Source organism: Microcaecilia unicolor, unplaced genomic scaffold (genome assembly GCF_901765095.1).
Source record: "Microcaecilia unicolor unplaced genomic scaffold, aMicUni1.1, whole genome shotgun sequence".
Classification (NCBI taxonomy): Eukaryota; Metazoa; Chordata; class Amphibia; order Gymnophiona; family Siphonopidae; genus Microcaecilia; species Microcaecilia unicolor.
The window spans coordinates 1-15,534 of NW_021963320.1; the positions used below are offsets into that span (position 1 = coordinate 1).

The 15,534-nt window shown below is 41.4% G+C and overlaps 1 protein-coding gene across 1 annotated transcript; it reads left to right on the plus strand.

Annotated features, from left to right (window-relative positions):
* Nucleotides 1-2,272: 2,272 nt before the first annotated feature.
* On the plus strand, nt 2,273-15,296 carry LOC115459184 (vacuolar protein sorting-associated protein 33B-like). Its single transcript, XM_030189047.1, has 5 exons — nt 2,273-2,368; nt 5,448-5,549; nt 11,035-11,104; nt 13,002-13,118; nt 14,057-15,296. Exons 2-5 carry the CDS (start codon nt 5,493-5,495, stop codon nt 14,143-14,145), a joined length of 333 nt encoding a protein of 110 aa, XP_030044907.1. The 5' UTR covers nt 2,273-2,368; nt 5,448-5,492; the 3' UTR covers nt 14,146-15,296.
* The last annotated feature ends 238 nt before the right edge of the window (nt 15,297-15,534 follow it).

Here is a 15,534-nt window from a genome sequence, read left to right on the forward strand (position 1 = left end):
ATTTTTGTTACATTGTACCCCGCGCTTTCCCACTCATGGCAGGCTCAGTGCGCTTACATATTGTATACAGGTACTTATTTGTACCTGGGGCAATGGAGGGTTAAGTGACTTGCCCAGAGTCACAAGGAGCTGCCTGTGCCTGCAGTGGGAATCGAACCCAGTTCCCCAGGACCAAAGTCCACCACTCTAACCACTAGGCCACTCCTCCAATCCATTAAATCACTCATTCATCACCTTTCAACCACCACTCACCCTGTATACTAGTTATCTAAAATGTCTTTAGAAATTTAAATATCAAACCATTATATATGAAAAAAATCCTGCTTCATCACATTGATGAGGTAGACAGTTCATAGCACTCAATAATGTCCACTGCTGTAGTATGCTGTAAAATCGTCATAACGACATCCACTGCGTGACCTTTTGTTAGTCAGTTTTCAGCAGCTGATTACGTGGCTCCTCCTTGGCTTATAGGAACTTTTGCACACAGGAATTGTCAGCACTGCTGTTTCAAACCACCACATTATCCTGTGGCTTTCATTGTATAGGTTTCACAAGTATCGGGTGAATGGGCAAGCCCTCCACAGGGTAGTTACAAAACAACTTGATTCCCCTACTTCATTATCCCAGTCTTAGCAAATTGAACAATAAGACCGTTTATTCTGCTAGCCTTATGTATCAAGCCCCTTTGTTATGGAATTCTCTCTCTATACAATGAGAAAAATTCAGAGCCTATTTGTTTTTTAGGAAAGCTCTAAAAACTTTTCTTTTTAAGAAGTTTTATAATATTAATTTTCTTTATATCAATATGAATTAATTGATATTATTCACAGAGTCTGCCTATTTGATTCTTGTAATCTACACTGAACTCTATGGGTAGATTTGGAATATAAGAAGTAAAGTAAATGCCAAAAGGTTTTGACTCACTTGGAACTTGGCTGTCTCGCCCCGACTATAGGAAGGATAACTTCACCCTGTAGGCTGCCTGGAAAAGTCCTTTGGTTCCTTCTTTGTGGCAGATCTCCTTTTCCTCTCGGACTCCAAGCTGAAGTTTCTCAGCTGGCTCCTGGACAAGGCCGTGTGCCTGCTCCATTGTGTCTTCATTCTGTGTTCGTTGTGGAAGGTTGTCAGCAACGAAGTTGGAATTCACACAGCTCTTCTCTGGAACTAAATTAGTTGAAGCCAAGGTGCTACCCAGTACTAGTTCTTACTCAGTACGGCACATATTCATAGTTAGTTTCTTTATGAGCACAGAGGGCTTCAGCCCCTCAGTGACACTCAGAAGGGACTACATGTTGGCTAATGAAATAACACCCATCAGAGAAAGGTGTCTGTAACAGGCTAACTGCCTATGTAGCTCTTGTGTTTAACTCCTTGAGTAGACTCATCCTATGTGCATGATATAGAGGACATTGTATCACTTGTGTAACAGTTCTTTGATTGGATGAGCTGGGCAAAGAGTGCTGGCATGAAGTGTGCACCTGGACAGTGGATGATAAAGCTTTGAGCCACTGAGCTAACCAGATGGTAATTGTCATTAGCGTGGCACAGGAATACCTCTGCAGATAATATGAGGCTCCTGGCCTTGGTGATGGTCCTTCTTATCAGAGCTGGTACTGCTGGCACCTTACAAGGGATGGTCAGCAAAGATGATCACATATCAGTGTAATCTTCCTCTCTAGGTTTCACACCAGAGGGAAAACACAGTCCATTGCTGTAGGATGTCTTGTAACAGCCAGGACAGTATTGTCCTAAAAAGATGGTTCCTAGCCTAGTCGGCTTTTGGTTCATAGGTCTCAGTTTGGCAATGCAATCCTTATGCATACAAACAGGTATGGGCAGTATATCCCACTAAAGTAGTTAGTGCTGTTATTCACGTCAGGTATCGGTCGTGGAGGACTAAAAACATGTAACATTTCTTTATAATAAAGGCATAAAATTATAGACAGAATCTCAAATAGAATATATGTGTGTGTGAGAGAGAGAGTCCTGCAAACTAAATAGAACTAAGATTAATTTGTCCAAGTGTCCAGTGGTTTAAGCCTTAGGAGTACAAATGATAAGAGAAGATTCTGTGTGAATCACAGGACACATGTCTGTTTGAAGAGCTGTGGATACTGAAGTCTGAGGAGCAAAAGGTCTGATCTTTGGGGAAGGGTTTCTGCATGCAGTGGATGAAATTAGATTTGGAGGCTTTACAAAGGCATTACAAACTGTTTCATCCAGGAGTACAATTTAGATTTAGAATGGGGCACAAATATGTATCAAACTATAGTTTTCTTTTTCTTTTCCAGGGAAACTAAGTGATGCTTTTTCATCTTTAGCCAGGAAAAGTAATTTCCGAGGACTAAGCAAAAAGCTGAATTTGGTATGAATGTTCCCCTCTGTTCCGCTTATAAAATAATAGAATGTAATGGCTGATCAAGATGACAAGACCAGTGTAGACATTCTGCTTTCCCTTCCTGTCAGGGCTGGTGAAAGGGTATTGGGCTCCCTAGGCAAACTTTCAACCCTATGCCTCCCGCTTTCAATTAACGTTCAGACCCTCCCAAAGACAATGTGCTTTTAACTATTAAACATTGGTGGGGGTGAGTGTGTAAAATAGATGAGGGCAGTTTGCAAAAGTCATTTACTCAGGTAAATGGGGAGGGAGGGTGGGTTGGTTAGTTATTTATAGTCTGCTTGTCTACAGAATTAAGGGTATTACAATAAAAACATAAGAAATAATACTACAAATAGGACAAAAAAAATAATGCAATACATAAGACAAAATAAAAGCGATACATCGGATCCCATCATGACTTTCCCATTGCGTATTTGAAAATTGCCCACCTTTTGTGCAGGTAAGTCTATATTGATAGTTCTTTGAGGGGTCCTTTTACTATGGTGCACTGAATAATGGCCTGCGGTAGTGTAGATGCGTGTTTTGGGCACACGCAGAATTATTTTTCAGCGCACCTACAAAAAATGGCTTTTTAAAATGTTTGACGAAAATGGACGTGCCGAGCATCCATTTTGGGTCTGAGACCTTACTGCCAGCCATTGACTTAGCGGAAAGGTCTCACACGGTAACCGGGCGGTAATGACCTACGCGCGTCAGAAATTAAAAATATTTTTTCGGATGCGCGCACCAAAATTGAAATTACCGCGAGGGCCACGCAGTAACCGGGCGGTAACTCCAATTTGGCGCATGTAGTCACCTACGCGGCTTAGTAAAAGGGCCCCTGAGTTTGGTGTCTGTCAGGGCCTATTATTTTGCCTTGATTGCAGCTCTTTGCTGCTCCTCAGAAGCTGCTGACTCTATTTTAAGAGAGATACAGCTGCTATTCATGTAGTTTGAAATGCTCCAAAATGTATTCATCAGGGCCCATAAATTTATATTCAGAATGTACAGCTAAGCCATTTCAGAGACTGGTCTGCTGCCAGTTTTGCTTCTGAAGGGTTATTCAACCACCTTCACACTTATTCAGAGAGAAATATAAATGCTAATGATGCTCAAAGCATTTTTTGAGCTGACAGTGAGTGGATATCATTAGAATTTAGTAGAGAATACCTTGTGTGAAATCTCTTTATTAATACAGTAACAAACAAGTACATGAACAAACATCTATAGTTGCTATAAAAGATAACAGCAAGTACTGAACAATCTTGAAAAGCAATTCCAATTTTTTCATATATGAAATGAAAACCCTAAATCTTCCCCTGCTTTTTAAGCATACCCATACCCTGAACCTCCTCCCCTTCCCCGGCCCCCTCAATACGAATACTATCCAAGGACAGGGATCTAGTGAAGCTTGAAGAATGGTCCAGAAATTGGTAACTATTCAATGCTAAAAAATACAGGGTCATGCACTTGGGTTGCAAAAATCCAAGGGAATGGTATAGTGAAGGACTTGGAAGTGACCCTATCTAATGATCTTAAGGTGGACAGACAGGTAGAAAAGGTGATGGCCAAAGCCAAAAGGATGTTCAAATGCAGAGAGAGGAATGGCCAGCAGGAAAAAGGTAATAATGCCCTTGTATAAGTCTCTGGTGAGGCCCCATTTAGAATAGTGTGTGCAATTCTGGAGACCACACCTTGAAAAACATAAACAGGATGGAGTCGATCCAGAGGGCAGCTGCAAAATTGGTCAGTGGTCTCTGTCATAAAGCGTATGGGGGACAGACTTATAGATCCCAATATGTATACTCTGGAAGAGAAGGGGATATGATAGAGACATTTAAATATCTCCGTGGCATTAATGTACAGGAGGTGAGCTTTTTTCAAATGAAAGAAAACTCTGAAATGAGAGACATAGGGTGAAGCTAAGAGGTTATAGGCTCAGGAGTAATCTAAGGAAATACTTTTTTATGGAAAGAGTGGTAGATTTATTTATTTTATGTATTAGGATTTATTTACCACCTTTTTGAAGGAATTCACTCAAGGCGGTGTACAGTAAGAATAGATCAAACATGAGCAATAGACAATTACAGCAGTAAAAATATTCAAAAACAATACAAAGTATGGCATGGTATACTATTTACAATGTCAACACAATACGTAATAGAACATTATAGGTGATAGCGAAGGGTAAAATAAAGATGTAACATATAGAAGGGTAAGAAAGTAGGAAGAGTTAGAAAGTAAGGTGATTGATTTTAAAAAAATTGCACATGAGGTCAAAGAAATGGTTAAATGCTATCTCAGCTAGGGTAGGAGTGGATAAATATGTCCTGCTGCAGTATATGCCGCCTGAGTCACTCCTTGTGTGTGTGAGTGAGACTAATAAGTTAGTTACTTCTTCCACTAAAGGCCTGGTTGAAGAGCCAAGCTTTCACCTGCTTCCTGAAGTAGATTTGTAGAATAGCCTCCTTGTGGAGGTGGTGATGACAAGGACTGTGTCTGAATTTAAGAAAGTTTGGAACAGGCACGTGGGATCTCTTAGGGAAAGGAGAAGATAGTGGATGCTGAGGATGGGCAGACAGTATGGGCCATTTTGCCCTTATCAGCCATCATGTTTCTATGACAGATGTGCAGAAGGCCTGTGTTCTTATGACCCTCTGCGAATCTACTTATACGGTCTCCAACCCCTCCTAAATCCTCCATCCAAGCACAGAAACACCCCAGAAAAGTAATAACCTAATCCAACCCCTTCTCCCCCCCCCCCCACACACTTTTTTTGTCCTTCCTATATATATGTCAATTCACTAATCGTAGTAGAGAATACCTTCTATAAGATGACAGATTATTTCTGTCCTGCGTGTGAACACAAAAAAGGAAAATGTTATCTCAATATGTATTTGAGAAGAAAGATTGCAAGTGATATACCCAGATAAATAGAAGGATATAGAAAATGTCTTCTATATAACCAAAGCTCAATGGGGGGGAGGGTGTGAGAGCCAATTAAGGCTGGACAAGTGGAAGTTTTCCATTCGTAATAATGTATATTTATCTATCTTGACCATAGATTCCTCATGTGGATGGAGAATATGATCTAAAGATCCCTCGAGACATGGCATATATCTTCAGTGGGGCCTATATCCCTCTCAGCTGCAAAATAATTGAACAGGTGAGTATCCATATAGGCACAAAAACAGTATCAGTGTCCTGAGCACAGCACAAATGTTTCTTACTCTATGGCTTCTGACGTTCAGTTCTGACTAGGGTAAAGTGGTAGTGTAGCCATATTAGTCCACTTTTAAAGGTAATAAATAGAAATAAAACAAGACTAAGGAAAGAAAAGTAGATACCACTTTTTTTTTATTGGACTGACTAAATACATTATTTTGATGAGCTTTCGAAGGTAACCCTTCTTCGGATCAAAAATTCAGAAATGAGCAAATCAATATATCAGATATAGCTGTGAAACATTTATTTATTTGTTACATTTGTATCCCACATTTTCCCACCTATTTGTAGGCTCAATGTGGCTTACATAGTACCGGAGAGGTGTTTGCAGACTCCGGGGTAAACAAATACAAAGTGATGTTGTGGTAGGATAGGGTTCATGTGGTAAGACCACATAAAGGAATCATAAAACAGGAGAGTTGTGTAATGTCCATTACGTACTTTAGTGCAGGGACGTAGCCAGATAACAGATTTTGGGTGGGCCTAGGCAAGAATTGGGTGGGCACCAGTGTTCTCCCCCCCCCCCCCCCCAAAAAAAAAAAAATTATCTCAGCTGGTGGGAAAACAGTTCTTTCCACCTTGGCAGCAGGCATGCAGTGAAAACTGAGCATGTGCCGGTGTTGTGGAGAGTAGCATTTTCGTTACTATCAGGGGGAAATCTTCAGCTGGCGGAGCTTGGGATTCCCACCAGTTACCACTAAACATGTGCTACTGTTGGGTGGGCCTGAGCCATAAATGGGTGGGCCCTGGCCCACCCAAGCCCACCTGTGGCTAAGCCACTGCTTTAGTGTTGTTGTGTTGCAGCAATCAGGCATTTATGTTGGATCGGTAGGGTATGCTTTTTTGAACAGCTGAGTTTTTTAGAGTTTTCCTGAAGTGTAGGTGGTCGTACGTAGTTTTCAAGGCTTTTGGTAGTGCGTTCCATAGTTGGGTGCTGATGTAGGAAAACAGGATGCGTGAGTTGATTTGTTGATTTTGTAAATATAAAAGCATTCACAGATATATTCTGATATATGTCATCGTTTTCTAATTTCTGATCCAAAGAAGGGTTCCCATCGAAAGCTCATCAAAAAAATGTATTAAACTAGTTCTTACTAGAAAATCCCAGTAACCCTCCTCCCCATGATGAAATTGGGGCTTATGGTTATAAGTGAAAAACTCTGAAAATTGTCCTCTGCAGACATCTGATAACCAGGGGATGATATGAAACACAAAAACAGGCACTTTTATATATTCTCATGAGGGAAAGAAAGTTCCTGTTCCTGTGTTTTAAATCCTCCAGTGGTGCAGCAGAAGAGCTGGACAAATTTAGCAGAAAGTGGTGGGAGCAAAGACACAAGCTCCTGCCCCCCCCCCCTCCCCCGTGCAAGGTAGGAAGAGAGGGCTGGAAAGTTGTTTTTTGGGCAATTGAAGGAAATCCACTGGGAATTCACCTAAAAAACTACAACGTTTTTTTCCCTCATGACCTGAATACACCAATAAACTTCTCTTTGCTATCATGAATGTTAAACTTTATAAGTGTTTAAGAAGGATCATTACATAATCTTTGATTATGGTGGTAATTTGAAAAGGCATTTTCATAGAGAAGGCAATGTTTTACATGCAGAAATAGCATTTTATAAAATTGCCTGAAGTATATGCGCGTAAACTTCTGCGTATAAAACTTGTATGTGTGTAAGTTTATCGGACCTGAGCGAAGGCACTCCCGGAAGTAGGGTTGAAGTAGATTTTGGACTTACGCACTTCCTTTTATAAAATACTTTCACATGTGTAAACCACATCAAGAAAGTTGTGCATACTAAACACCAAGAATAAATGTGTGTATGGTACTTTCTGGGGTAATTTCAAAGGGAAAGTATGTGCATACTTTTCAATTTGAAAATTGGTGTATCTTATGTGCGTAAGTACTACTACTACTACTTATCACTTCTATAGCGTTACAAGGCATACGCAGCGCTGCACAAACATAGAAGAAAGACAGTCCCTGCTCAAAGAGCTTACAATCTAATAGACAAAAAAGAAATGAAGTAATCAGTAAGTCAGTATGAACAGAAGTTACATTAGTTTTCTAAGAGAAAGTACATGTATAGTTTTTTAGAATATTACTCCATGGACAGTCTCTATACCTCCTGTTGAGTATGCATTACTTTTGTGGATATGCATGTGTGTAAATTATATCCTCTTCCCAATCCTTCCCCCCACCAGGAGTGCCTCTGCTCACTTTGGGTATGCACATACTTTTACCCCCATATAGATCAGGGTCTAACAGAACTGTTTATGTGCATTAATCACCCTTCATCAGCAAGCACTGCACAAATTAGAGTAATAAGCTCTTCCGTTGCAGCTAGTGAGACAAACATCCAATAAGCAGAAGACAGGTATAAGCATAAATATTATTTGGCTGGGGGGACTGGCCAAGATGGCGGCAGGACCTAGGCTGTAAGATGGATCTCTGCTGATGCTATGCCTCACACCAAGAGGAAGGGGGCCATCAAAGCTGCTCCCTCTGCAGTCCAAGGTGTGCCTCCAGGTCAGCAGAAGATTGACCGCTTCACAGCCAGACTGCCATCAAAAGCTCTTATGGAGAGCGGCCCTGCATTGGAGTTGGCCGAGGGAGCATCTGCTCCATTTGGACATGAAACATCTTTGTCGCCCCAGATGCCGAACACACTGCCATTTCCCGTCACCTTGTCATAATCTGATGGAAGGGCTCACGCTGCTGAAGTTGCAGTGTTGTTGAACTCTAAGGAGGGCATTGGCCCGAGTGAAGGTTGGCGTGTGTTGGAAGCAGGAGCAGAAGCAGGAAGTTCAGTGAAAGCTCCCACAGCGGTGACCCTGGATTTTATTTGGGAAGTTTTGCAGCAGCTGCAAGTAACAGTCTCTCGATCTATAAATGAGGTAACACCTCTAGTATCCAAAGTTGATCAGATAGCTAAAGCTGTAGATGTGGTAAAAATGGATTTTTACCACATGATAAGTGAAAGATCTTCAAGAATTCAAAATTGTTGTAGCACGGGATAAACTGGCTCTACATAAAAGACTTGAGCAGATAGAGAATTTTAATAGAAGACTTAACCTCCATGTGTTGAACTTTCTAAAACATGGAGTATCACCACCACCAGTTGACCTTTTTAAGAGATATCATATTTAAAATTTCCTGATAATATTCCTTCGATTACTAAGATATACTAATTACCTCTTTTTTCAAAGAAATCGCAGGGGGAATTGGAAGGAGATGTAGGTCAAGAGGCCCAGTTGGACGTTAAGAATATATCAGCAATTTTGGAGGAGTCTATTTCAGAAACTACTCAACGGGCTACTTTGTTGGTCTCCTACATATTTGAAGAAGATTAAAATGCAACTTTGAAATTCTGTTGTAGACATTCCCAACAAATGTTTTGTGGGCAAAAGCTTTGGATCGACCCTGGTGTGACAAAAACTACTGAAGATAGAATGAAAGCTTTCTTGGCAATGAGACAGGAGACAAGAAATTTGGGAACCACTTTTCTTTTAGCATATCCCTGCAAATGAATGGTTAGATTTTTTTTGTTTGGGGGGGGGGGGTGACTAAATATGTATTTTTTGCCCCGGTGCAGTTGTGTACATTTCTAGATGTGAAGAAAATAATTTAGTGTTTGTGATGTGGGTAATAGTTAAGTATAAGGTGAAATTTTTGTGTTACTGCTAATGCCTATTTTTAATTTGAATTATTTCTTTGGATCTCCCTTTGTTTCTTTCCCCTCCCCTTCTTTCTACTAAATGTGGTCTAGGAAAGTTTATTTGGCTTCTTGAATTTCGTAAATTATGTCTTTAATAATAATATTGCCGTCTGTGCTACTGGGATCAAGAGTAATCTTGAATTTAAATTTTGAAAAATGATTTGGCCATTGGGTTTATTTATTTTTGGTACATTTATACCCCATTATCCCACAAGAGCGGGCTCAATGTGGCTTACAATGTTTCAAAAAGGTTACAATTCAGGGAGGATACAGAGTCAAGCGATCAAAGGGTGAGAGAAGAACATGAGGATAGGACAGGGGTGATGTAGACAGTTTTAGGCGGTACAGACGATTGGAGAAAAGTTAGGCTTAGTATTGTTAGTTGGGTAAGCTCTCTCAAACAAAAATGTCTTTAAGGATTTCTTAAAGAGTTGGTGGTCATCATACTCTTTTAGTTGTCTAGGCAGAACTTCCAAGTTTTTGGGCTGACATAGGAGAAGGTTGATGTGTGAGAAATTTGTATTTAACATTCTTGCAACTTGGGTAGTGTAAATTAAGGTAAGATCGTGCACACTGATGCATTTCTGGATGGTAGATCTGCATATAGGCAGGGGCTTCCCCATATATTATCTTGTGTGTCAATGAACAAATTTTAAAGGTAATACGTCTTTAATGGGAAGCCAGTGCAGGATGTAACGCAGAGGGCTAGCATGATTGAAGTGCGATTTGCCCAAGATTAGCCTTGCAGCTGTGTTTTAGCCGTCTGGAGTTTTTTTTAGAATGTAATCATCAACCTGCATAAATTCACTGCAATATCTATGTGCGATAGTACCATCCAATGAATGAAAGAGATCTTTGTGAGGTATTGCCTGATATCTCAGCCTCCACATTGAGTGGAACATTCTTCTTGTGATGAGCTTAGCCTGATCATCCATTGTGAAATGACTGCCAATAAGACTCCAAGAAGTTTCAGATTTTTAGAGATTGGAAGGTTATAATCCTTAATGACGAGAGAAGAAGGGAGAACCTTATGATACTGGGAAGAGAGGATTAGGCTCTGCGTTTTTTCTTTATTGAGTTTGAAATGAAATGCACTAGCCCATGAATCCATAATGGAAAAACTAGCAGCTATAGAGTCATGGATCTCAGCTAAGGTAGATTTGAAAGGGATGTAGATGGTCACATCACCCATAGATGAATGGGTGGAGGCCAAGCTTTGATAAGGCAGTTGCTAGAGGAATCAACATGATGTTGAAAAGGGTAGGCGAAAGTGGTGAGCCTTGAGGAACTCCACAATAAGCATTCCAAGGTTTTGAGATGATAGAGTTTGCTTTGACTTTGTACGTTCTCGAGGACAGAAAGCCCTTAATCCAGCTGAGCATATTGCCACCTATTCCAAATGTATCTAGCAGGTGGATTAGAAGATTGTGGTCTACCATGTCAAACGCACTAGACATATCAAACTGAAGTAACAACACTTTGTTCCCAGTAGATATCAAGCTTTTAAAGTTTGATAGGAGGGTCACTACTACTGTTTCGGTGCTGTTGACGTGCGAGATGCCATTTTTTTTCTTCTTTTTACCAACATGCATTAGAGGTAGAAAGTATGCATGTAAATGATAGCTCCTCGATTTCTGAATTTGCCTTTCTTGCCTCTATCTTATTTCATGGCTGTGAGTACAGAAATGCATAAAATTCTCCTTTCAGGTTTTGGATCGCAAGGCTTGGACAGGGCTGGAGGAGGTAGCTCGTCTACTAAATGGAAATGAGTTTGCTGGTGAGTTCTGTGTGTGTATGATGACATTTGCTGTATATTTTGTGGTCTTATATAAAGATTTTTTCTGTATTGTGAAAAGAAATTAAATTATACACATCTACATGAATTTACAAGAGTGGTTCTGTCATTAAGGGGTCCTTTTACCAAGCAGTGGTAAAAGGGTGTTCTTGATGTTTTCTGAGGTCCCCTTTTACCGCAGCGGGTAAAAGGCTGTCTTTTTTTTTTTTTTTTTTAAATGGCTGCGCAGCAAGTGAACCACCTGTCACATGGCCATTTCAGGGGGGGGGGTGGGGGAGAGAGAGCACTTACCACCACCCATTGAGGTGGCGGTAAGGGCTCCCGCGCTAACACAGCAGATTACTGCCAGGTAAACACTGGCGCTACAAAAATAAAAATATTTTGTAGCACTGGAAGTGGTGCACACTGGGGTGGGAACTACTGCCTGCTGCTGTGTAGCCCGGCAGTAGTTCCGGATTAGCGAGCGGTAAGCCCGCATTGGACTTACTGCCACTTTGTAATAGCACCCCCTCGGTAAGGTGAGACAGTTGCCTCAGACACAGTTTTTGTGGGGTGGCAACAGAGACCTAAAGAGCTACAGCACAGCAAAAGCGGTTAGAGAGCCATCCTGAGTGGGCAAAGGAGTCACATGGCAAAAGCTGGAGGAGAACCATCTCCACCACTCCCCAGTCAGTTGGAAGAAAGCCACAGGTGATGAAAAGTGCAGGCCTCACCACATGAACCATGATTGCAGTGCTTAGGGAGGAGTGGCAGACATTGTACTTCTAATATTGCTGCCCTGCCTCCTTTCAGTCTTTCTGTTTGAATTCAGTTACCGTTTTCATCTCCACCACCTCCCGCGGGAGGGCATTCCAAGCATCCACCACTTTCTCCGTGAAAAAAATACTTCCTGACATTTTTCTTGAGTCTGCCCCCCTTCAATCTCATTTCATGTCCTCTAGTTCTACCACTTTCCCATCTCCGGAAAGGTTCATTTGCAGATTAATATCTTTCAAATATTTGAACGTCTGTATCATATCACCCCTGTTTCTCCTTTCTTCCAGGGTATACATGTTCAGGTCAGCAAGTCTCTCATAAGTCTTGTAACGCATAGGAAGACTGAGCATAGGATTTTTTAATTAAAATGCCAAAGTGCACTGGCAGCAGGGAAAGCATGTACACACATCAACTTCTGCTGCTGTTGTCTCAGACCACAAGACTGGCCCTGTGGCAGCAGGAGTTGTACATGCTTAAGCTCTTTCTTTGCTTGTCCTCATGGGGTTATTAAAGAGGAAGATCAGGAGGTGGCAGGACAACACTGCTGAAAGTAAGCAGGTGTCTGTGACCACCTTTTCCCTCACCCTAGCCTGAATAGATGTTTTGTGTGCATATGGGGAGGAGAGGGGGATAGGAGGGGTGAAAACATGGAAACAGGGTGGGAGAAAGTGTTCATCTGAACCCTCTGTTTGCCCCTGTCCTGAACAACAGACATCTTTACTCACACCTCTGCTGTGCTTCGAACGTATAGACACCCCCCACTCCAAACATCCCACCCATAGTAGACACTTTCCTGTGTCACTATTGTTGTAGACATTTCCCAACCCCAAAGTCCCACACCCCAAGCATAGTTATATAACTACAGCTCTGAAGGGGACCCCCATTGCTCCCTGATTGGACTTATCAGACCCCTTGTCCCCCTGCAGATCCCCAGGCAGGAAGGGTATACACAAAAAGTAGCACATAGGAGTTATGTTGGGCAGAGTGGATGGACCATGCAGGTCTTTTTCTGCCGTCATCTACTATGTTACTATATTATTCCTTGCCTCAGGCATCCATACTCTACCCATGCAGATGTCCTGAAAAAGTAATGCTCACAGTTTTACTGCTTTGTTAATTTCAGATCCCCTTTCTGAGGGCAGTCCCACCGCTGATTCTCAGAGACTCATCTTAGCTGTTTTCCTCGGCGGCTGCACGTTTTCAGAGATCTCAGCTCTCCGATTCTTGGGGAAATCCAAAGGTAACAGAGAGGGAGCCCAGAAGCAGGGTGTTTGTTCATGGAAGGAGAAGGACTGCTGAACTCTACTACAGAAAATTTAGCAGATCATGTTTTCACAGTGGTAGAGCTGGTGCTCTGGCCACATGCCTCAAGTCATGTCACATAATAGTGAATTCAGAAGTAGGGTGCTTTCATAAGAAGCCTAAAACAAATCACATGAAGAAAGAGAAACAGTGATCTATAAATAGCGAAATGCTGGAGGCAGTATTTTCAGCCTCAATTGTGAATTTTTCTTTTTCCCAAAACATGTAACCCCCCCCCCCCCCCCCCCCCCCCCCCCCCCGATATTCAGCCCGTGATGGTCAGCGTTTTTTAAGCCGCTGACAGCCACGGGCAGATTTAAGCGTGGATATATCTGGGAACCAGCATTGAATATCCAGAATCAGGTAGTGACCCAGAACGTTATGCGGGTGTCGTCTCATATTTAGTGCATATGTCTGTTAGTTACAGAAAACAAACCCCTGTCCAGATATTTGTTAAAATGAAACTGCAGTGGTGGTGTTTGCTTTGGTGGAAGCACTCTCCCACACCTTAGCTGACCAGCTACGGATGTTTGCTATCACTTGTTGTTCATAGTTCACTTATCAGTAGTCAGTATATGTTGGCTAACGTTTTTGGTGATGGGTTATTGCAGCATTGGTTTTCAAAAAGGTCTAGACAGCTGACTTTAAAATGTGGATGTTCCCAATGGTGTGGTTGTATTAGACCGCTATGCCTGTTCATACATATAGTTGGCTTAAATCAAGGTTATAATTGGCTAGATTTAGGCCCAGTTTCAACCATAACCACTGAGCAACTTTTTAAAATTTGCCTCCACAACTATAACAACCCTTAGTTTTAGTATGCATGTTTGTAGCCTTCAAAGCTTATTTTTATATTTTAATTCGGTGTGTTTTTAGGTTACAGGTTTATTTTCCTGGTCACAGCAATCACTAACAGTGCTCGGCTACTAGAGGCTATGGTGGAGACCAGACTGAACGTTTCTTGAATTTCAGAGATTTCTCATCTTCGCCTTTTCCAGGCTGACTGAAATAGAAAACTCCCTATTTGTTGATGTCATCTCCAACAGAAGAGAAATCCTTCCACAGAATTTAACTTCCATGCATTGGAACCAGAAATATGCATGAAAAGAAGTCATAGACTTGGTTACTGTTTTACAAGAGTTGCTGTTGTACATATGTGAATTTCACCGATTCCACCACTGAGGGGAATTTTTAATAAGTGTTCTGTGTCAGTTCATGCCTGAAGCCAAGCCATAAATCCCCGAGATTTTGTAGGGAAGCAATATAATGTATTCTTAAAATATTTTTGGAAAGGGACCCCTTGCATTTCTGTGCAAAGACCTGGAGAATTGTCAGAACAAGTTACTTAGCAGCTAAGCTAACCTCCACATTTCAACTCTGAGTACCGGCTTCTGAGTAGGCTCAAATTATTACTGTATTTTTTCTTTTGTATTGAACATTGATTTCTAACGTTTATCTAGTTTTTAATCCCGGTGGGGTGATGGGTCTCATACATTCCCCCTTTATGCCACTGGATCAGCAAATCAGCAGCCTGTGGTTAGCCACCATCCATCAATTACAATTGCCCTTTATGGTCTATGGTTTATTAAATTCTTAATAGATCGTCTAATGAAGGAATGCACAAGGCAGTTTACAAACTAAAATTGAGTAGGGAAAGGAATGCCATTAAAAAAACAGGCAAGAGAGAAAAGAAAAGAATAATAATAAAATCAAAAACATCATAGAACTACAGACGGGCAGACCTGCACTGGCCGAGTCCCCAATAGCTTCAACTCATGCTGTTGATCCAAATTATTTCTGAAAAAGATGTTTCAAGTCTCACTCTAAGTCTTAAATGGGAAGGTTTGGAGCACAAGCTAGATGATAATGCATGTTAAAGGGTAGGGGTAATGAAGAAGAAAGCAGTTGTCTAGTGGACTCAAACAGTGAGCAATACACAGATGGAATTGTCAAACCAAAGGCAGACTATAGTAGATGGGAGGATGGTAGGGAGTAATGAGAGGAGAATCTTATGGGGCAGAGTAAAGACCTTAAATTGAATTCTTCATTGTACAGGAAGCCAGTGATGTTGAATCAAAAGAATTATATTTTAAAGCACTTGTTCGTTTTGTATTTGCATCATGTATTTGTCTGTAGTCCTTTTCCTCAAGGCTGGATGTCTAGTTTGAATGGGCTCCGTAGTGCAGAGTGTATACAAAGTGGTGGCAGCAGTGCCATTTTTCAGCACATTCCTCCAGCATTGTTTCTCTCCTTTTCACTCTGCGATGGAATGGGAGAACAGGATTTGGCACTTTTGAAAAAAGAAGGTGAGAATATTAGGAGTGGAGGAGTGGCCTAGTGGTTAGGGTGGTGGA